The sequence below is a fragment of the Hipposideros armiger genome, unplaced genomic scaffold (assembly GCF_001890085.2).
Source record: "Hipposideros armiger isolate ML-2016 unplaced genomic scaffold, ASM189008v1 scaffold_64, whole genome shotgun sequence".
Classification (NCBI taxonomy): Eukaryota; Metazoa; Chordata; class Mammalia; order Chiroptera; family Hipposideridae; genus Hipposideros; species Hipposideros armiger.
This window is the reverse complement of record NW_017731414.1, coordinates 1694024-1714880: the sequence shown is the minus strand read 5'-3', so window position 1 is coordinate 1714880 and position 20857 is coordinate 1694024. Positions and strand designations below refer to the sequence as shown.

The 20857-nt window shown below is 54.7% G+C and overlaps 1 protein-coding gene across 1 annotated transcript; it reads left to right on the top strand.

Annotated features, from left to right (window-relative positions):
* The first annotated feature begins 10358 nt into the window (after positions 1 to 10358).
* Positions 10359 to 14371, top strand: JUND (JunD proto-oncogene, AP-1 transcription factor subunit). The gene has a single exon (XM_019641876.1). The coding sequence runs from the start codon at positions 12461 to 12463 to the stop codon at positions 13715 to 13717; it is 1257 nt and encodes a 418-aa protein (XP_019497421.1). The 5' UTR covers positions 10359 to 12460; the 3' UTR covers positions 13718 to 14371.
* The last annotated feature ends 6486 nt before the right edge of the window (positions 14372 to 20857 follow it).

The following is a 20857-nucleotide window of genomic DNA, read 5'->3' as shown; positions in this document are numbered from 1 at the left end:
CATGCCATTTCTCCTCCTCCACCTGGCTTCAAAGCTGGGCTGGGGAACCCTGCCCTGACCCTACCCCCCCAACTCCTCCAGGTGGCGTGATGGCAGGTGTCCTTCCCACCCTTCAGCTGGACTCAAGGGCCAACACATCCTAGCATTTGCAGTAAGTGTTCCCAGTGGCTCAGCGTGTGCCCCAGTGTCCTCTGCCATCCCTCTGTGGACAAAGGGCTGCTTAGCCTCGTGCAACCTCAGTGGGAGAAGCCACCCACCACAATGGGAACACGGCTGGCTGGGGACAGAACTGGGGTCACAACCCCGTCCCAGGCGCTTTCAGAGAAGAAAGCAAGGGTAGGAAGGAAAGGTGTTCAGAAAAAAACAGGTTGGTATTTGAGAAGGGCTTGAGGGAGGCAAGGGAGCCAACTATATTGGGGAAGAGCATTCCAGATGGAGGAACAGCCCGTGCAAAGGCCCTGAGCAGAATAGTGACAGAAGCAAAGTGAGGTGACAGGAAATAGGACAGGTGAAGGCCCAGATGGAGCAGAGAAGCCACAGAGGGTTCCTCAACACACTGAGGCAAGAGTGGAAACCAGGAGACCAGGAGGAGGCAGTGCTGGGAGCTCAGCCCAGGGTGGAGGCCACAGAGGTGGCAGAAGGGACAAAGGTGCCGTGAGGACTCAGGCAGATGGGATCCTCATGCTATACGGAGCCCAGGACGCTGGGGTAGGACCTTTCCACAGAGTATAGGAGGCCTTGCTAAGGGGACATAAACCAGCTCCAGAAGGTCAAGAAGCCACTGGCCATGGGAAGAGAGCAGGGTACAGCAAGTGCAAAGCTCCTGAGCTGTAGCCTGTTCCCAAGCACAGGTAGACAGGGTAAGCACCCCGCCCCAGGTCACACAGCTCCAGAGCCTCCTCAGAACTCCTCCCCCTGTTGCGTTCTTGAACTTGGAGGATCCATTTACCTTCTTTCAGTTCTGTTGTGTCAGGCACAGAGTCAGCAACCTGGAGTCGGTTTTGGGCAGGGGGTAAGGTAGGCAAGTTCAGCTTCTGCTATAAAATTCACTCGGACTGTAGCTTCAGCTGAGGAACAGGGTTTGAGGCATGCAAGGGGCCCTGCAAGTTTAACCCTGCTGTGCTTTAGTTCCTCACCGGTAGTGGGGATAATAGTGGACTACGCCGCACGGGGGTTATTGGGAGGATTACAGAAGGAAGGATACTTGGTATACAGCAAGTGCTCCATTCATGCTTGAAACGACAGAGTGGCTGTTCACAGAGCACCTGTGGAATGTCTGAAGCCTGACCCAGGACCCTCTTCATCTCCATAAGCCTCGGGGTCAGTGTGATGGGCCCATGGTGCAGGGGTGCCCTGAGTGGAGATGCCACCCTCTGAGCAGCAGCCAGGCCACTGTCCTCTGTGCCCTAGAGGCCAGCACCGGATACCTGGCCTGGGCTGGTGAGTGGTCACCTTCTAGGCCCCTGCCCTAAGAGCCCCATCCTGGTCTGGGCCCAGCCACCCAGAGGTGAGTCACCCCTGCCCCGCCTCCTCTGGAACCGGGCACTGAAATAATCACCGAGCTCACTCTCGGGAGTGGCCATGGAAATATTTCAGGGCCGTATTCAGTGCCTAAAAATACTCAGCATGTCCTCATGAGTCTTCCCCTCCCTCATTCCCTTTTCTGCTGCTTTGAAAACCATACCTGTGAGCACTTGGGGCCTGTCCCTCTGGCATGTTGAATGTCCCTGGCAACCAGGCTGGAGGTGTCCCCAAGTTCATGTGGAAGTCAGCCTGGTGGCCTCCTTGTCACCATGGAGAGACTTGGATGAGGTTTCCCCAGAACCTTCTGGAAGGACAGACTTTTCTGAAACCCCCAGAAGTCCCTGTTCCTGAAGGGGGAAGCTGGAATATAGTGATGCTGTCCAGGGAGATATTAACTAACTTTTCCTTAAAAATGAGAAAATGATTCTTGGTGCTTGTGTTCACGAGGCTGCAGGAAGCAGGCCCCCCAACAGGGCCCCCAGCTGAACTGAACCCCATCGCTTCTCCCGCCCACTTGCTGCAGGACCCCACCTTGGCTGTAGATCCTTCTTCCTCCCCTGGGGGGCAAACTCCCCTCCAAAGCAACCAAGCGTCCTTGACATCATCCCAGCCACTTAGCCTCCTGGTCACTCTATCCTAACCAAGAGGCACCTTGACCTTTCCAGCGTCCAGAGGAAGGTGGGGCGAGCAAATGGAGTCAGGCTGCAGCTTGGGCCACCGGAGTCTGATCCAGCTTCTCAGCCTCCTAAAGCTTCCAGCTGGAGGGACAGCAGGTGCAAATGCCCCAGGGCAGCTGTGTGCTGGGTATCTTGGAGATGCAGTAAGCTGGCTATTGACTAAAGTCCACACTTTATTCAAGCTTCCTTAGTTTTTACCCAATGTACTTATTATTATTATGTAGGTAAGATTCACTAACATAAAATTACCACTTTAAAATGAACAATTCGGTGGCATTTAGTACCCTTTACAATATTGTGCAGCCATCACCTCTATCTACTTCAGAACGTTTTCATCACCCCAAAAAGAAACCTCATACCCATTCCTACCTCCTCCAGCTCCTGGCAACCACAAATCTGTTTCTTGTCTCTATGGATTTGCTTGTTCTGGACATTTCATATAAATGGAATCATACAACATGTGACCTTTTGTGTCTGGCTTCTCTCAGCATCATGTTTTCAAGGTTCATCCACGTTGCAGTGTGTCTTCTCTCTCTGTCTCTCTCTCTCGATGCTTCATTACTTTTCATGGCTGCATAATATTCCACAGCATGGATGGAGCACATTGTGTTCATCTTTCACCAGCTCATGGACCTTGGATTATTTCTAAGGATGTATTTACTCTCTCTCTGCTAGGCACAGTTGCTTAATCTGCCCCCACAGCCCTCTGTGAGGTCATACTATGACCACCATGCTCATTTGCCCATTTTCCAATGAGGGAAATGAAGACAGAAATAGGCAGACAGGCCTCTGGAGGAACCACAGGCCATCCCGTAGGTCTTGATACTTTGGCGATGGAAGTAGAGACAGATAACAAGAAAACCCATAATTAAACAAGATAAGTACCAGGTGAAGACCCTCAGGGTCTTCTGGGCAGGGGGACCAACACATGCAAAGGACCTGAGGTGGAAATGAGCTGGTGTGGCTGGAGAAGAATGAGGGGGAGAGAGGAATGGGGGCAGACAGTAGCCGCAGGTCCTGGGGGGTGTGCTGTACTCTGAGATGCAAAGACTGACAGACTGAAAGAGATGCAGGAAGAGAGGGTGAGAGACTGGGAGCAACAGGAAGAAGGGCCTCAGCATCTCACACTTTCCAGCAGGTGCAGGAACTGATCCAGCTGCCTCTGGGTCTTGCCCACCCCTCTCCAGTCTCAGAAGCCGCCCTCAGAGTGAAGGCTGCAGGGTGGGGGCTGGGAAGGGTGCTGTGAGCACGGGCAGGCCTGCGGGGTACCAGATGCTGCTACCTACCTCTGCCTCTGAGTCAGCATCGCCATGGCAACAGAGGCCCTGCCGGATGCTCCTCCTGGACCGTCATAGCAGCCACTGTCACTACCGCCTCCTCATGGGGCAGGGGCCAGGGGCAGGGGGGAAGCTATTTTTACCCAGGCTGCAGACAGCACTCAAGGACAACAAAGCCTACCTCCACCTTCCCCCATTCCTCTCAGCCACTTTGTCTCCTGAGCCATCCCCTCCATGCAGCATTTCCAGGCTCTGCTTGGGAGGGGATGGGGATTGTCTCATGGGCAAGAGCTGGCATCTGGATGGTAGAAGTGGGCAGAGCTGGGGGGTCACAGGGAGACAGGCCAAAGCAGGGAGCCACAGAGGGTATGGGGAGGCCAGGGTGGACTCAGAGAAAAGATGGGTCCCTGTGACCCTGAACAGCCCCTATGCTCCCTGAGCCTCCCCTGCTGCCTCTGGACCCTGGGCACTGGTGGGGAAATTGAGGTGAAGAGGTTAGTCACGGGCTCCACCTGGGCTGGTGAGGACTCTAACTACCTGCCACCCCAGCTGCTAATGACCTGAGTGTCCCTGTGATCCCCTCCACCCTTACCATCTCTTCATCTCCCCTCTTCTTGAAACCACTCCAGGCCTCCTCGTTGGTTCTCCTCCAACACCCTGTGCATTCCTACCTCAGGGCCTTTCAATATGCTATTCCCAGCTTTCAGGAACATTGTTCCCTGGGACACCCTCACAGCACCAGCCTTGTCTGAAAGTGTCACAGACCCGCTGCTCCCTCCACTCCCCCTCCCTGAGATTTCTTAGCTCTCGTCACTGCCTGATATTATATATTATCTATTTTTCCAATTGTTCCCACACCAAGAATGTGGGCCCCTCTCAGAGCCTCAGTTTACCTAGCTAGAGAATGACAACAGCCAGTGTGCAGAGTAAAGGGGGAACCAGGCAGTGAAAGGCCAGTGTCTGGGGTCCTCTCCACCTGACCCAGAGCTTCAAGAACAGGGTGGGGGCTTTGGTTGAACTATAGCTCCCTGGGCAGATTGGCTCTCATCTTAGGCCTGGTCCGAGGTCAGTGAGCAGTGGGTATGCCAGGGAGCCTGCCCTGGAACCTCCAGGCCACGTTGGGGTGGTCTGTGAGTCCCCTATCACCATATATACTGATCATCCCTGGGGCCACCATGTCCCCACCAGCCCTAATTGTGTTGCCCTGAGAGACAGTCACTCCATCTTCACTGTAGAGATTCATAAGGTCATCTTCTCTTTATGCCAATGAGACTGAAAACTAGTTCCAGTTCCCAGCCAAGGGCAGCGGATCCCAGGAAAAACACATGGATTGATAAACGCGTGTCTCTCCCTGTGTCCCCAGCCTTCTCCAGCAGTCTCTCCTCTCCTTTCTCTCTGGGTCTCTGTCTAGCTCCACTAGATTTTTCCTTCCTCCCTCTCCTGCTTTCCTTCCCTTCATTTCTGCCTTTCTCTATCTCAGTCACTATCTCCCCCTTTCATTCCCGCTATTTCTATGCTCCTGCCCTCCTATCGGGAGGCCCTGACTAATCTGGCCTTGCCCAGAACCTTGGAACAGGTCTCTTAGTCTCGATCTACCCATTCATCAAATGGGTTTATCCTAGGGCCTCAAGTCCTGGGCGGAGTGGGGTTCAGCAGCGGACACTCCCTCCCCGGCTCTGGGCAGGCTTCCAGGGTCCGCCGGGGAAGGGGTTAACCGCGTGCGGTGACCCTCCCCCCTAGCCCTGTATTTAATTAGCGGCCCCGTGGGGCTGCAGAGCTAGGCAAGTGGGGGGATGGGAGGGAGAGAGGAGGGGGAAGTGTATTGGAGAAACGAGAGGGGGCAGAATAAGGAGAAAGAAAAAAGGAGGGGAGCCGGGGCCAGCTGGGGATTCGAATCCCGTCTCCCAGGGTCCCCCACTCACACTTCTGGGCTCCCCGGTTCTCCTCCCGTTCCCTCGGTATGGGAATCCCCTCCCATCCCGAACCCCTCATCCCTTAAGCATGAGCCGTGCGTCTACAGTGAACGTCAGCTCTCTCCCATTGTCCGGTTGGGGAAACTGAGGCTCCCGCAGATGTGGCAACTAACCGGGACACAGCTCGGAGCCGCTCAGCACTTATTTGGGCGGCTTTGTCTGCACCCTGGAAAACAAGACAACAACAAAAAAAATTGGTCCCAGCTGAGCGACACTGGGGGCTGTCTCGGCACGGGCACGGGCGAGTGGAAAACATGGGCGAGCCGGGGGGACGGGCGGGAGTCAGGCGGCCGGGGTTCAGCCCACTGGACCACACCCCTCCCCATGCCTCAGCTTCCCCCTTGTGGGCGCAGCGTCAGGAACTCTGGAGGGCGGACGGTACCCACCACACCCCCGGCCTCCCGCGCGGCCCGAGCGTCAGCGTCCACTCGGCCCCGCCTCGCCTTGACGTCGGCGCTGACGCCACCCGCCCCCTTCGCCCCCGGGGCCCGCCGCCGTGCAGGGTTAACTCTTCCGCTGCGGCCGGCCGAACCGAGACCCCCGAGATCCCTCCTCTCCCCCACCCCCGCCAGAGGCCAGGCTGGGGGGACCGACGCGGGACGGTACCGGGCAGGGCCAGCCACCAGGCCGGGTGGGAGGTCCCGTCCAGCCTCCAGGCCTTGGCCTGAGGCGTTCCCTCCTCCTGGAATGCGTCTCCCGCCCCATCGGACTCCTGTTTACTGTGACATCTCTCCCTTGCCCCAGCCCAGACCCCTCCAGGGCTGGGTGTGTCCAGGTCCGGCTGGGTCTCCCCGCCCCGGGGGAGCTCCTCGGGCCTGGGGCGGGGTCCTCTTACGGAATAATTCTCTATTTCAAGGTCGAGTTTCTTCCCCCATTTTCCAGATGAGAACCAGAGAAGCCCCGAGAACTTAGGGCTCCCCCGCTCCCGTGGCTCCCCAGCCCCCACCCGTGTGTGTGTGTCTCTGTGAGGGGGCCATTCTCGCGGCGGGGGAGGGGATCCTCAGGCTCCGCCTTGCCCCAGGGGAAGTGAGAATGGAGGCCCTCCCCGCATTCTCACCACTTCCTCCCTGGAGAGGCGGGGGCAAGGGGGAGATGGGGGAGACAAGGAGGGCGCTAGGGAGTACAGGGAAGCGGCCTCAGGTTCGGAGGGGGAGGGGTTTCCCCGCCCGCACGGGCTAGAGGGATTGGGCTGGTGTTGAAGTGCCTCACGTGCAGGGATTGCGGGGGGGGGGGGGGGGGGAAGAACGCTCCTTCCTTGGGGCCCCTTCCTGATTGACTGGGAATCTGCCCCTCCTCAACCCACCCCGCCTCTTCCCTGTTTCCTCCGCTGCCTGCCGCGCCCCCATTCAGTCTATTCTCGCTTTGGGCCCCGGGGCCTTTCCGTGAAGTCCCGCAGGCAGGCCCAGGGTCCTGCTCCAGGTTGCCTCTACACCATCCAGGCACTCGGAGCCCCGTCCTCCAGCAGAGATGCATCTGGATTCCAATATGACCTCCCAAGATTGGAACTAAGCTTTGCTCAAGAGCCTCGGTGTGTGTATTAGAAAATTGGGGACAGGTCTCCCTCTTTGGGGGCTGCTGTGGGATTTTAAGGAAAAATGTCAAAACTGGGCTTTCAATCTTGGCAGCATGGATGCAGCCGGTCATTTATTAACTCCCTCATTCATTCATTACTTCACTAACTCATCCATTATTTTATCCATTCATTTAATTATTTATCCATGTATTCATTGATTCACACAACCTCCTCCCCAATCCCCAGGTAGCCCGGGAAGGACATTAGGGGCCCACAGCTCTTTGGAGAAGGACATCAGGGGCCCACAGGACTGTGGGTGGGGGCAGCCCCAAGGTTTTGAGGCGGAAGTGGGAGCTTCCACTTAACTGAATCAACCTGAAGCCTCCCCACAGAGGCCCCGTGGGGTCCCACCCCCAAAAGGCCACTGCCTGCCACCACTGCCTCCATCACTCCCCAAAAATGGATCAGTACCCCACAGAGCCTTGGGAGGGTGCGGGCTGATGCAGGCAAACCCCAAACAATTGCTTATCACTGAGGCTGGGCACAGTGATTGAGCACCAACTATGTGCTGGGGCCCTCAGGGACAGGAACGCTAAGTGGGTCCCCGTGGTCCCTACAGCAGTCCTTTGGCTTGGTTTGGGGGCTTCCCTGCTTTTACTGCTGTCTGGACATTTGGGCATTCCTGATCAGGCCTGGCTCAAAGTGTCCCCTGGAGCGGGGGTGGCGGGGAATGCCTGCATTTTGCTCTCATTTTATCGTTTTTTGGTTTCCTTTTATTTATGGCAAGAGAAACTGAGTTTCCATTTTGGTGGTGACACCAAGGTTCCCTTTTGAAATATATTTACTGAAGTAAAAACAGAAAAGGGGATGAAGTAAAGGAAAAATAGTGATAGTGCATCTTTATGATGGTGGCTGTTTCCTGTCTCTCATAAGACTAATCAGCTCAGGAGGTGATGTGGGGCTGAAAACCCTCAAGCAGCACACAGGCCAGGGCACACAGTAGGTGCTCAATAGAGAGTGGTAGAATGGATAAATGATGGTGTTTGAGGTTGGCCCAAAGTAAAACCAAATCAACTTCTGAAGCTGGTCTAGTGAAATCTAATTCACCACCCTCTGACCCCCAAACCCTCTGGTTCAACATCCACCTATGAAAGGGCCTCATCTGGGCATGGGTATACAGCAAGTACACATTAATTGTACACTGCGTGAGTAACCCCCTGCCTGTCTTGGGGGGTGGGGGAGACTGGTATGAGAAGTTTTCTCCTTACTGGAGCGCTTCAGGCTCACTCTGCATGGTTGTTCATTCAATCAACAAACAGTGCACTAAGTGGCTCTCCTGGCGTTTGTGAGAAGTTGGGGGCACACCACAGCCTCAGGGAGCAGTCAGCAGGGCCACTGGTCATAAAGCTGGCTCTGCCAGGTGTCAACCTGGTTCTATCAGTGCTGAAGGGGGCTGACAGTGGCGCGGAAATTGCAAAATGGTCTTGTGAGACTGGAAAGAGCCGGTGTCAGCCCAGAGGGCAGGGCCTTGGTCCCCTCCCTGCGGCTGGAGAAACACCTGCACTGGAAGAGGGAGTTGACTGCCCGTCCTGCTCCAGGCGAGGGCGGAAGCTGGGCAGGAGGGGAGGGAGGGGCAGCAGTCTTCGGCAGTAACCGGATCCCCAGGAATGCGCTGGGGCCAGACATGCCCCCTGCCCGAGGCTGTCGTCCCTTCCCTGGCCGCTCCGCTGGGTCCTGCCACCTGGGTCCCCGCCAGCCCAGACATAAGCTCCAGAGGACTGTCCCTACAAGCCGCACCCAGCCCCGTGGGGTCCTGATCACGGGGGACCATCCCTGGCAAGCGTCACCCCTGGGAGGCCCCTGGGCTTCACCCCTTTCTGTTTCCTGCTTAACTCCTTTTTTCTCTGTCTTTGGGGCTTTCCGTTTTACCCAGTAGATTTTAGGTCTCTGAGTCTTCAAATAAAGACTAAACATTAAACCAAATTGCAGGTTACTTTAAACAAGAAAGCAGATCTCGTGCTGGTGAGAGGCGAGAGCAACAGGGATTTGAACCCTGGCGGGAAATGGGGGGGTCGGACGGGCGTCAGGTTCAGCATCTCTTGGGAAGGTGGGGTTGGGGACTGGGCCAAGTTCTGGTCAGGCCTGGGCTGTGTGACCCCTGGCAGATCGCATGCCCCCTCTAGATGCTGCTTTGGAAGTGGACTAAGGTTCTGAGACTCCGGGAGCGGCTGGGAGAATAAAGGTGAAAATGCAGTCCTGGGCAAGCCCTATCATTGACTCCTCCCTCAACCCCACTGTCCTTGGAACAAATACCACCCACCCTGGTTTGGGTGGAGGCCCTGCTATCCTTGCTTTCCTTCTCCTCTGTCTCTCCCTGGCTCCCTCAATCTAGACCCACCTGCCTCTGCCCTCCATCAATGTGGCCAGCTGGCTTCTGCCCAGGGCCTTGGCACTTGCTGTTCCCACTGTATGGGACACTCTGCCCTCGAATTATCTCCTGATTTGCTCCAGCTTCATTCAGCATCACCTCTTGGGGTGCTCCTCCCAAATTACCCAACTCTAAAACACCCCCCTTTATGCTCCATGGAAGAGGCATTATTCTCCTTAAAGCTGTTTGTCACCTTCCTCTTTCAGATCTTGTGCTGGCAAGGTGGGATGTTTGTGTCATTTATGTGTGCCCATCACTTGGCTCACAGTAGGTGCAATATATTAATATGTGGAATGAATGAATGGGAGTTATTCCTAGTTCACTACATGGGGCTGGCTGGTTGATGGATTTAGGGCCCACTTGACTTGCCTGAGAATCCCCCAGTCTCACAGACAGATCTGAACATACTCCCCCCTCCTCTGCTCTGTGGGGTCAGGGCTGGTACAAATGGAGGCGCAGGATGAGGGTGTCCCAGAGGGCTCCCTCACTAGGAGGAAGGAGAGGGTAAGGAAGGGCATTGGGTCAGAGGGAATAATAGTAAGTGCAAGCAGAAGAGCCTGAGGGGGTCAGGCCTTAGAATGGAGCTGGCAAAGTCTATCAAAGGCAGCGTCCCACACTTAGAGGCCAAGACAGGTCCTTTCCACCCAGCCCCAAGGACCTTTCCCTTCCCTGTCTGGGGCATATAGAGCCAGACACAAATGATGAACAGTGCTCAGCCAGTTGGAGGGGGTCTAGGGGAATCCCCAGGGGCATGGTTAAGGAAGGCTTCTTAGAGGAGGAAACATTGGAAGTGGGTTTTGAAGGATGAGTAGGAGTTTGCCTGAAGGCTAAAAAAAGACACTCCAGGCTGAGGGAACTCCAGGTCAAAGAACTGCAGTTAAGTGTGGCTGAATAATAATAAAGTAAAACTATGATAGAGAACATTTATTGAGATCATATTATTTCTGCAAATCCAATAAAAATTACAATACTCCATGAGGTAGGTAGGATTATTTGCTCTACTTTCATGGGGAGGAAACTGAGATTCAGAGAGGTAACCTGCCTTGGCCTCCCTGTGCCTCCATTTTCCAAGGCCTGTCTGCTGGTCAGTCTTTCAGCTCATGCTGGCTCTGCCCACAGTTCACCATTCACCCACCTATCAACGTTAAGGCCCAAGATCAAGGTGGAGCCTCTCTAGGCTGCCACCCACCCTCTTGCCTTGGGGAAAAGCATGGCCCCCTTCCCTTCAATCTCACCCGAGAGAGGGGTCCCAGGGCAGGGCTGGTTAAGGACTGGGGCTGTACTCTCTTCCACAGGGGTCCCTTTGCCCAGGCTGGGACTTAAGAGAACAGGTCTTCAGGGTACAGAGACCCATGTGCCTGGAGACACACAAACAGACACGTACATATACACATGGGTATCCTGCTTCACACATGAACACATAGACAATTGTGTGTACACAGACACACACCCATACACCCAGCCCTCTGCCTGTCAGACCAGGCCAGGCCTCTTGCTCATGGCCACAGCTTCCTTCATTGCCTTCTTGCTCCAGAGCCCATTTAGGGGCAGGGCCAGGTGAGGAAGGGAGCTGGGAGGGGGTGGTGGTGCTCTTGCCCACAGGCAGTCACACAGACTGAGGCCAGAGACAGCCACAGGAAACAGGGCCAGGCTGTGTTCTTCTTCAACACTCCACATCCACAGTATGCTAGGCTCTGTGCAGGGAGCTGAATACCCACCAAGCCCGTGATAGACAAGCTCCCTGCCTTCTGGGCACTTATGATCCACCCCATCATTCTGGATAGTTCCAAGGATATAATGGGAACAAAGTGAGTGGGAGGGGGCCTCTCTGAGGACACCCATTTGCACTGGGTCAAGGGATCACCAGGCAGAGGGCACAGCAAATGCAAAGGCCCTGGGGCAGCAAGGAGCTGAGAAGCCGAGGCTCAGAGAGGATGAGGTGAAAGATCAGAGTGTCAGGGGAGGAGGTGGGACCTCCAATACCTGCATGAGGAGTGGGCTCCATCCTGAGTGTAGTGGGAGCCATGTGTGCAGGGGCTTTTGGTCAGACCCGGATGTCCCAAGGATCCCTTGGGAGTGTTAGGGCGATTGGCCCCTCCCTCCTCCCTCACATCCCATCCCCAGCCGGCCTTTATGGCAGCCCATTAAGCCCTGACAGTCACGATAATAGTAATAAGTAGGTAATAATTACTAGCTGGTATTCCTGCCTTAACAGCCCAACCAGGGGCTAAGGAAGAAACTGCGGGGGTGGGGGAGGGTGCCTAGAGTTGAGCACCCTCACCGGGGGACCCACAGCAGGCCCTGGCAGAGTTAAAAAGTAGGCAGCTGCCCGGAGGCATGGACGTCGGGTTCTACTGGGTGGATAAGAGCTCAGGCCTTGTCACAGCCCTGGCACCGCGTAAAGGTCACTCGCCCAGCCTCAGTTTCGCGTCAGTAAAGTCAGGAGCTTTAGACCGCACCCTGTGAAAAGTATCAGGATCAAAACGCTCCCAGTAACTTCTGGCAGCCCTCTTCTCCCCTCCCCCGTCTTTCTGGGGGCAAACACACCACTGGACATTCGGGTGGGGGTGGATGAAGGTAGACATGGTCCACACCCCCAGGTAACCACAAGGCACCGTTCCCCCAAGCCTTCGGCTCCTAGAGCGCACAAAGCCTGGCCTAGGCGCGCTGAGGGAGGCACCGTCGGCGCAGTGAAGCGGTAGGCGCCAGGGAGTTATTTATCCATCCGGGCCCATCCACCCGCCCCAGTTCGTGGGGGCCGGTCTGCCCGCCGGGCCCCACGCGCGGACGGAGGGCGGAGCCTTGGGGCGGGCGCCTGGTGGCCGGGCCCATCACGCCACCCGGGACGTGCCTTGGCGGGAGGCGGCGCTGGAGGCCTTAGTCGTACCCAACTCTCGGGAGGCTGGGGTGACCCGGCCCCTGAGCGCGGCCCGCCCCCATGACGTCAACCCACAAGGCTGCGCGCTGTTGTGCCGTTTACCGCGCGTCACCGAGGTAACAGCAGCTGGGGGGGCGTCGGTGGCTTGGCCCCGCCCCTCCATGTAAATGAGCGACGTCACCCGCACCCAATGGCGAGCGGGGCCAGTGAGCTCATCGCGTCGGGCCGAGGCTATAAGAGGGCGCGCGGGCTACGCGGCGCAGGAGCCGCCGCCAGCGGAGGGCCGGGCGCAGCGGCCGCGGCCGGGGCGGGCGTAGGGCCGAGCGTACGGGGGGGGGCGCGGGCCCTTCGGGAGGCCGCGGCCACTCCCCTCCCCCCCGGGCCGGCGCGGCGGGGGAGGCGGAGGATGGAAACACCCTTCTACGGCGATGAGGCGCTAAGCGGCCTGGGCGGCGGCGTCAGTGGCAGTGGCGGTGGTGGCAGCTTCGCGTCCCCGGGTCGCCTGTTCCCCGGGGCGCCCCCGACGGCAGCGGCCGGCAGCATGATGAAGAAGGACGCGCTGACGCTGAGCCTGAGCGAGCAGGTGGCGGCGGCGCTCAAGCCCGCAGCCGCACCGCCCCCAGCCCCCCTGCGTACGGACGGTGCCCCGGGGGCGGCGCCCCCCGACGGCCTGCTCGCATCGCCGGACCTGGGGCTGCTCAAGCTCGCCTCGCCCGAACTCGAGCGCCTCATCATCCAGTCCAACGGGCTGGTCACCACTACGCCGACGAGCACGCAGTTCCTCTACCCCAAGGTGGCGGCTAGCGAAGAGCAGGAGTTCGCCGAAGGCTTTGTAAAGGCCCTGGAGGATTTGCACAAGCAGAACCAGCTGGGTGCGGGTGCGGCCTCCGCTGCTGCCTCGGCTGGGGGACCCTCGGGCACGGCCGCGGGCGCCGCGCCTCCCGGCGAGCTGGCCCCGGCGGCGGCCACGCCCGAGGCGCCCGTCTACGCGAACCTGAGCAGCTACGCGGGCGGCACCGGGAGCGCAGGGGGCGCTGCGACGGTTGCCTTCGCCGCCGAGCCCGTTCCCTTCCCGCCGCCGCCCCCGGGCGCACTGGGGCCGCCGCGCCTGGCTGCGCTCAAGGATGAGCCGCAGACGGTGCCCGACGTGCCGAGCTTCGGCGAGAGCCCGCCGCTGTCGCCTATAGACATGGACACGCAAGAGCGCATCAAGGCAGAGCGCAAGCGGCTGCGCAACCGCATAGCTGCTTCCAAGTGCCGCAAGCGCAAGCTGGAGCGCATCTCGCGCCTCGAGGAGAAAGTGAAGACGCTCAAGAGCCAGAACACGGAGCTGGCGTCCACGGCGAGCCTGCTGCGCGAGCAGGTGGCGCAGCTCAAGCAGAAGGTCCTCAGCCACGTCAACAGCGGCTGCCAGCTGCTGCCCCAGCACCAGGTGCCCGCGTACTGAGCCTGCGCGCGGGGCGCATGCGCGGCCCCCCCTCCCGAGAGGCGGGCTTGCGGCGGGGGGGGGACGGACGTGGGTGCCCCGGACTCGGAGAGGGCGCGGCCCCGGGGACGCCCCCTGGATAGTGCCAGGACTCGGAGAGGGCGCCTCAGACTCGACAAGCTGGACCCCCTGCTCCCGGGGGGCAAGCGCATGACCCCCCCGCCCTTGCGCTGCCTCTGTTTTCCGCGCGCGGCCACCCTGTGTTGCACAAATTTATGCGCTCGGCCGCTCCTTTGTACGCACCGCCGCCGAAGGGGGCTCCGAGGGGGCGCAGCCTCAAGCCCTGCGTTGCCTTTTCTTTTACTTTTTTTTTTTTTTTTGCATTTGGAAGAGAGAACAGTGTTCGATTCTGCCCTATTTATGTTTCTACTCGGGAACAAACGTTGGTTGTGTGCGTGTGTGTTTTCCTGTTGGTTTTTTAAAGAAATGGGAAGAAGAAAAAATCCTCCCCTTTCCTCGCTCCCCCCCTTCCGTCCTTCCGACACCCCTCCTCCCGCCCTTTTTTCTGTTTTTGGTTTTTTTTTCTTTCTGTTTTGTTTTGCTACGAGTCCACATTCCTGTTTGTAATCTTTGGTTCGCCCCGTTTTCTGTTTTCAGTAAAGTCTCCTTATGCCAGCTCGGCTCTCCGCCTCCTCCTTCCCTCGTCGAGGCCTAATAGGCTGGGCGGGGCCTGGCCCGCTCCCTTCCCCCCTCGCCTCTGTCCCTTCTCCCTCAGAAGAGGGAGCCGGCGTCTGGGAGGCGCCCCGCACATCTGGTGCTCGGCGAGCGCCATCTAGGCGCGCCTGGGCGCGGGGCCGACTGATGTCCAGGCGGGGCGGGGAAGCTGGAGACTCCAACCAGCGTTTGGAACTATCGAGCCTGCAGGGGTCCCGCTTTTGGGGAGGAGTGACTGCAAGATGGAAAGAGAACAGCCCCAGCCCGAGGCAGGACGGAAACTTGATCCTTCTGGGTTTGTGTTTCCGTGTCTGTGAAATAGGCAGAACAATCATAAACCTGCTACATAAAGTTGTGAGGATTAAGAAATTTTGTTTACGGAGCAGTGCTTGGCTTACAGTAGATACTCAGTGTTATTATTGATTGGTGAGTGAAGAAACAGCCTCAGGCCCAGGAGGAAGGTGGCCCAGGTGGGATCTGACCTAGGCAGTCGGCCTCTGGAGGTGTGGGTACATTCTGTGGAACCTCCCTTTTAGGGAACTGACTGGGAGTCCAGGATTTTCCAAGTACTTCGGAAAGCACCTTCCCCCCAACATCCTATTCTCCCATTTTGAGGAAACGAAGGTTCAGAGAGACGTTGAGTGACTGGTTTGAGGTGACACAGCCTTTTAAGGAGACTATACAGGGATATTTGTACCTTGACTTTCTCACTTCCAGATCCATGACTGCCAGGTTGCCCTCTTTCTGGCTTCACCTGGATTTTGCTATTGTGTGGGCCAAATACCCTGGGCCTTGGGCTTCTGTCTTATTTGAGGTCCTCGGGGGGCCATGAGCATTGGAAGCCCATGACACAGGGCAAGTAGAGCTGGTAGGCTTGTGTTGAATGCTATGTACCCAGCCCTGCTTGGGAAGACAGCTGAGTTGTGCCTGATGTACAGGTGCGAAGAAGGAATGCCATGTGCCCACAGTCCCTTGGCCATCAAAAGAGTGGGCCCCTCACCGTCTACACTTTCCCTCTTCCCCCAGGTCACCCTGGCTGCCTACTTCTTGATGTCTCAAGAGCTGCTTTGGGGTTGGTTTTTAACCATATAACCTCACTTGGTGACACCTTCAGGTAGACATTTCAGAAGGGGCCTCAGAAGTGAGAAGGGGGCTGATGCTGAGATGGGGGTGTCTTGACACAGGAGACTTAAGAGCCATGTTTTGGGGGCAGCTTTGCTCTTTGGGAGACTAATTGGCACAACCGGGTGCCAATTAGCTACTCGTGACATCAGCCAAGTCTTCTGGCTCTGGTCTCTACCTCCAGAACTATGAAATGGGTGTGTTCATGTGCAGGTAACATCTCCCAGGGCAGAAGTTGGAAGTGGTTGGGGGATGAACAACGAGATAACACTCAAGTGCGCCCTGTGCAGCCCCCATCTATAGAGAAGGGGAGGTCCAGAGAGGTTGATAGATCTGCCCAAACTGTTTACTCACACTTCTAATGCCAAATGTGTGGGTTTTTTCTCCTCTACACCAACCAATTCTCCAACTTGAGACACCAACCAGGTGCTCTATAGTTCAATTCTGACAGTCTAACTGGAGTTGGCACAGACCCCATAGGTGAAGGGCTCAGTCCTGCAAGACTGCCCTCACTGCAGACGTCAGCCCAAGTCCCAGGTTGCCTGGGACTTCTGACCAATCAGCTATTATTAATGGCGGGTTTCTACAACCCCCTTCTCAGGTTCAATAATTTGCTAGGACAGCTCATAGAGCCTAGGAAAGCACTATACTTACTAGATCACTGGTTTATTATAAAGGATACAATTTAGGAACAGCCAGATCGAAGAGATTCACAAGGGCAAGCTACTGGATACAAAATTTCCAAGCCCACTCTAGGTGGACACCCTCCGAGAATCTTCATGTGTTCACCAACCAGGAAGCTCTCTGAACCCCAGAAGTTCCATTGTGTAAGCACAATTGATTAAATCATAAGCCTTTGTCGGTTAATTAAGTCTCCAGCCCCGCTCCTTGCCAGGAGGTTTGGGAAGTAGGATTGAAAGTTGCAACGCACTAATCAAGCCTAGATCTTTTTGGAGACCAACCCACAGCTGGCCTCTTGCTCTGGCGCCCCCCAGTGGCTCCCCGAGGAGGCCAGGCAGAGGCCTCTGGGCCAGGCTGTGGCTTTGGCAGGACCCTGCTGAGCTGAGGCCAAGGTGTGTGTCAGCCCCAGCCCTGCCAGCAGTGATTCACACCAGGCCTAGGCCCAGCTCCAGGAATTGACCAGGGATGGTGGCCTCACATCCCTCTCCAGGACTGAGGCTCGGAGTCAGAGCCCATTTTTGCCAGGCTCTGTGTGTGTGTGAATCTCGAGGGGCCTTGGGCCCAGCCCCACCCTAAGGAGTTTTCAGACACAAATAGAGTCTGGCCTTTTAAGAAGTAAGTCAGAACCTCCTTTGTTCTAAACCCTTTCATGGCTTGCAGGCACCTTCTCAATAAAACCCAAACTCCCGAACTCCTCTCCAAGGCCCCACCTGTGACCCCTCCCCACCCTCTTCTCTTTCCCTTCCAGCCATATCAGTCTCCTCCGTGTCCCCTCATTATGCCCAGCTGTCGCCACCTCAGGGCCTTTGCTTATACTGTGCCTTCCACCTGGAATGCCCTTCCCCCAGTTCTCCCACAGCCAACTTCTCCCTGTGGAGCTCAGCCCATCCCACCCCAGCTTTGGTCCCTTCCTAGCAGTTTCACACCCCTAAATTACTTGAGTTGTGTCCCCAGGCCCAGATCAGGTCCCAGCCCAAAGTAGGTGCTCAGCAAATACCCAAAGGATGAGAGACTGAGGCTGCTTCCAGACACATGGTAGAGATTTTGGGATCCCCTCTGTGCTCAGAGCCCTAACTTTCTGCTCAGAATGGGCAGGCAATACAGCAGCCACTATGACCCACAGTTTTGACCTGGGTCCTGATCCGCTACCCCTGAGTTTGCCTTCTAGAATCTTCTCCCAGGAGCCAGTGGTGATTGGCTGGAAGTTGGCTGTGAGTCACAAAGCCACTGTGGCACCAGGGCCCCAAGGCTGGCCATTCGGGCTGGTGGGTTCAGCTTCGGGGGCAGGTGAGTAGGGCTGGTGGGGGGTACATGGAGACCTGGTCATTCTTCCCTGGCCCCCAGTGTCCTCAGAATCTCCCTGGGCCCTCCAGATCTGTCTGGGGGGGGGGCGGTCAGCTCCTCAGCGCCTCAGAACAGGGGTACTAAAGTCCTTTAAAGGCCTGATGATGGGTTTGTCTGCATGGGGACCCAACCTGGAGAGTCTATCATATCTCCTTGGGAGCCTGGGAAAGTGGTCTTAGATCATGTGGCAAAGAGAACCTGAAGTTCAGCGGGGCTTATTCAAAATTGCTGAGCCGGCCACTCAGTTTATGTGTCCGGGGCTCCTATTCCTCTTTCCCATACCCTGTAATCCCATTTCTCTCACTCGTATCTGTTTGTTTGCTCATTCTGATTGAATTAATCAAAACGGCTGAACCTTGTGGTTGATGAAACCCCAAACCCTAGGATGGACCAATTCAGACCCTGAAGCTGCCATCTCCAAGTTCTGAAGCTTGGGCTCCATCCATCCATCCATCCATCCATCCATCCATCCATCCATCCAGTCAGTCCATCATCCATCTCATTCACCCATCCATCCATTCATTCATAAACATCTATTGACCACCTACTGTGTGGACTATTCTAGGCACTGAGGATTCACGAACAAACAAAAGAGACAATATCCCCACCCATAGGCAGCTCATAGTTTAATGGGGGAGGCAAATCAGAAACAACATAAATAAGTAAGACACATAGTATGTTGGACTCTCCAGGCCTCAGGTTCCTCCTCTGTGATATGGGGACAATGACTGTGCCCACCTCCAAGGGAGCCGGCCTCAGGCCCATTTGCTGTTATGACTCACTTCACACTGACACCCATTTTAAATGGGCCCAGCCATCTTGGGGCTGGGGTGAAGACTGGGCAGGGGGTCAGATATTCAGACCATCAAACAGGTGAAGCCAGAATGTTCATCATGAGAGGAGGGGGTGCATGGGTCTTTGAAAACTAATTGATTCTGGCCATCTTAACTAATGCTATGTCTGAATTTAAGTCTACCATTTTACTATTTTTATTTCTATTGTCTCTGAGTTTTAGTCCTCTATTCTCCCTCTCCTACCTTCTGGATTATTTGAATCTTTCTAGGCTTTAGATGCACCTCTCAATATGTACTCTGTGATAAAGGAGTTCCTTTAATTTTCTCCTTCCAAGTGAGTATGATGTTAACATTTTTCAGTAGAGGGTGAGACATTGCAGGAGGAAGAGGCTCACCTGCAAGGAGGGTCAGTGGTTGAGGTGTGGCGAGCCCAGGTGGAATCTGCTCCAGTCATGGGTTCATCCCGCTGTGATTTTGCAGCCTTAACCTAGTGAAAACCTTTCTCCAGCCATCTTGACCCCCAAACCACAGCCCCCGTGGTGGCCCATGCACTGCAGGACTCCTGCCCCCACAAGCAGCTGGGCTCCCAACACATACTCACATCACCAGTTGCTAAGCACCTTTTCCTCCACCTTTTCCTTATCTAGCAACTTCAGGCCAGCTCTGCCATCTGGTGGGCCAAACCACATCTCTAAGGAGGTCTGAACCAGCTCCAAATTTGCCCTTCCTTAGGGACACTCCCTCAGTCCTAGAGTTTCCTTTTATAGTCTTTTTAAAAAGTCATCATTAACAGTTCTTTATATTAAACTAACCTAGTTTAAACTACTGTGTGGTTTTTGTCTCCTAATTGGGACCAGAATGCTTCAGTGTGGTTCCACTGTCTTCTGGCTTCCATAGTTTCTGCTAAGAAGTTGGCTGATTAATGAAGTTCCTCCATAGTGTGTTATATATTATTTTTCTCTGGCTGATTTCAAGATTTGATCTTGTTTTCCATGACATTTACTGGGTTGAGCATAGGTGTGTATGTATTTGCATTTATGTTGCTTAGGACTTTCTGAGCTTTTTAAATCTATAAAAAATTCTTTCAACAAATTTTGGCCATGATTTCTTCACATGTTTTCTATGCCCATCTCTTTTTTCTGGAACCCCAATTACATGTATGTCAGACTTTTCGATATTGTCCCACAGGTCGCTAAATCTTGCTTTATGGCCTATTTTCTCTGCTCTGTGTTCTTCAAATTGGATAATTTCTATCTATGTTTGAGCTCACTGACTCTTCTGTTATCTGCACTCTGAATGTTAGTCCATCCTTTCCTGGCCTTTATATAACTCCTTTGGTTTTTATGTAAAATTTATTCCTATGACTTGTATAGTTGTTGACATTACTATGAATGGGGTTTTTCCCCATTTCCATTTCCAGGTTTTGCATCAAATACAGAAAAGCTGTTGGTTTTGTATGCAACCATGTGCCTTAGGAAAGACAGGAGATAAAAAATATAGCTATAGACATATAAATATATAATACATTTTTAAATTAATATATTTAAATATAGACTATATATGGGGTCTGATAATTAAGTTTGCAAACTTGTTGCAACGATGCTGCTACCCTTTTTTGATATCAGAGGGATTATTCATTATGAATTTGTACCAACTGGACAAACAGTTAACCAAGTTTACTATTTGGAAGTGCTGAAAAAGCTGCGTGAAAAAGTTAGATGAAAACAACCTGAGCGTTTCTCCAACAATTCATGGTCTTGCCTCACGACAATGCATCAGCTCACACGGCACTGTCTGTGAGGGAGTTTTTAGCCAGTAAACAAATAACTGTATTGGACCACCCTCCCTATTCACCTGATCTCACCCTCAATGACTTCTTTACCCAAAGATAAAGGAAATATTGAAAGGAAGACATTTTGATGCCATGACATTCAGGACATCAAGGGTAATATGACAACACCTCTGATGGCCATTCCAGAAAAAGAGTTCCAAAATTGCTGTAATTAACTCATTGCTGAATATCACTAGAGTCACCTTCGAAGTACTCCCCTTGGAAAGCTATGCACCGATGCCAGCACTTAGTCCACCCTTTAAAACAATTTTGGAACTCTTTCTGGAATGGCCATCAGAGCTGTCGTCATATGTATATAACTTTTAAATTAGAATCTCTTGGGTTTTCTAGGTAGACAGTCCCTGCAGCAGCTAGTAAATATTTTTAAATGTTTATACTGATTATTCAAATCCTTGTCATCTTGCTTTGCTATGATCACCAAAAATGATGATATTTGCAGTGGGGGTGGCCAACTGTGTATTTTGTTCCTTCCTTTAATGGAACTTCCTTTAAGATTTCACCATTTAAAGTGACATTTGCGGGCTGGCCGAGTGGCGCGTTAGTTAAGAACTGGCTTGGGATCCCACATATGAGGGCCAGTGACACTGCCCTCTACAGCTAAGATGCTGAACAATAGCTCAACCTGGAGCTGGGCTGCCATGAGTTGCCGGCGAC

What these genes read in the sequence shown, in the direction of transcription:
- JUND (XM_019641876.1), top strand. Translation starts at nt 12,461, where the DNA reads ATGGCGAGCGGGGCCAGTGAGCTCATCGCGTCGGGCCGAGGCTATAAG.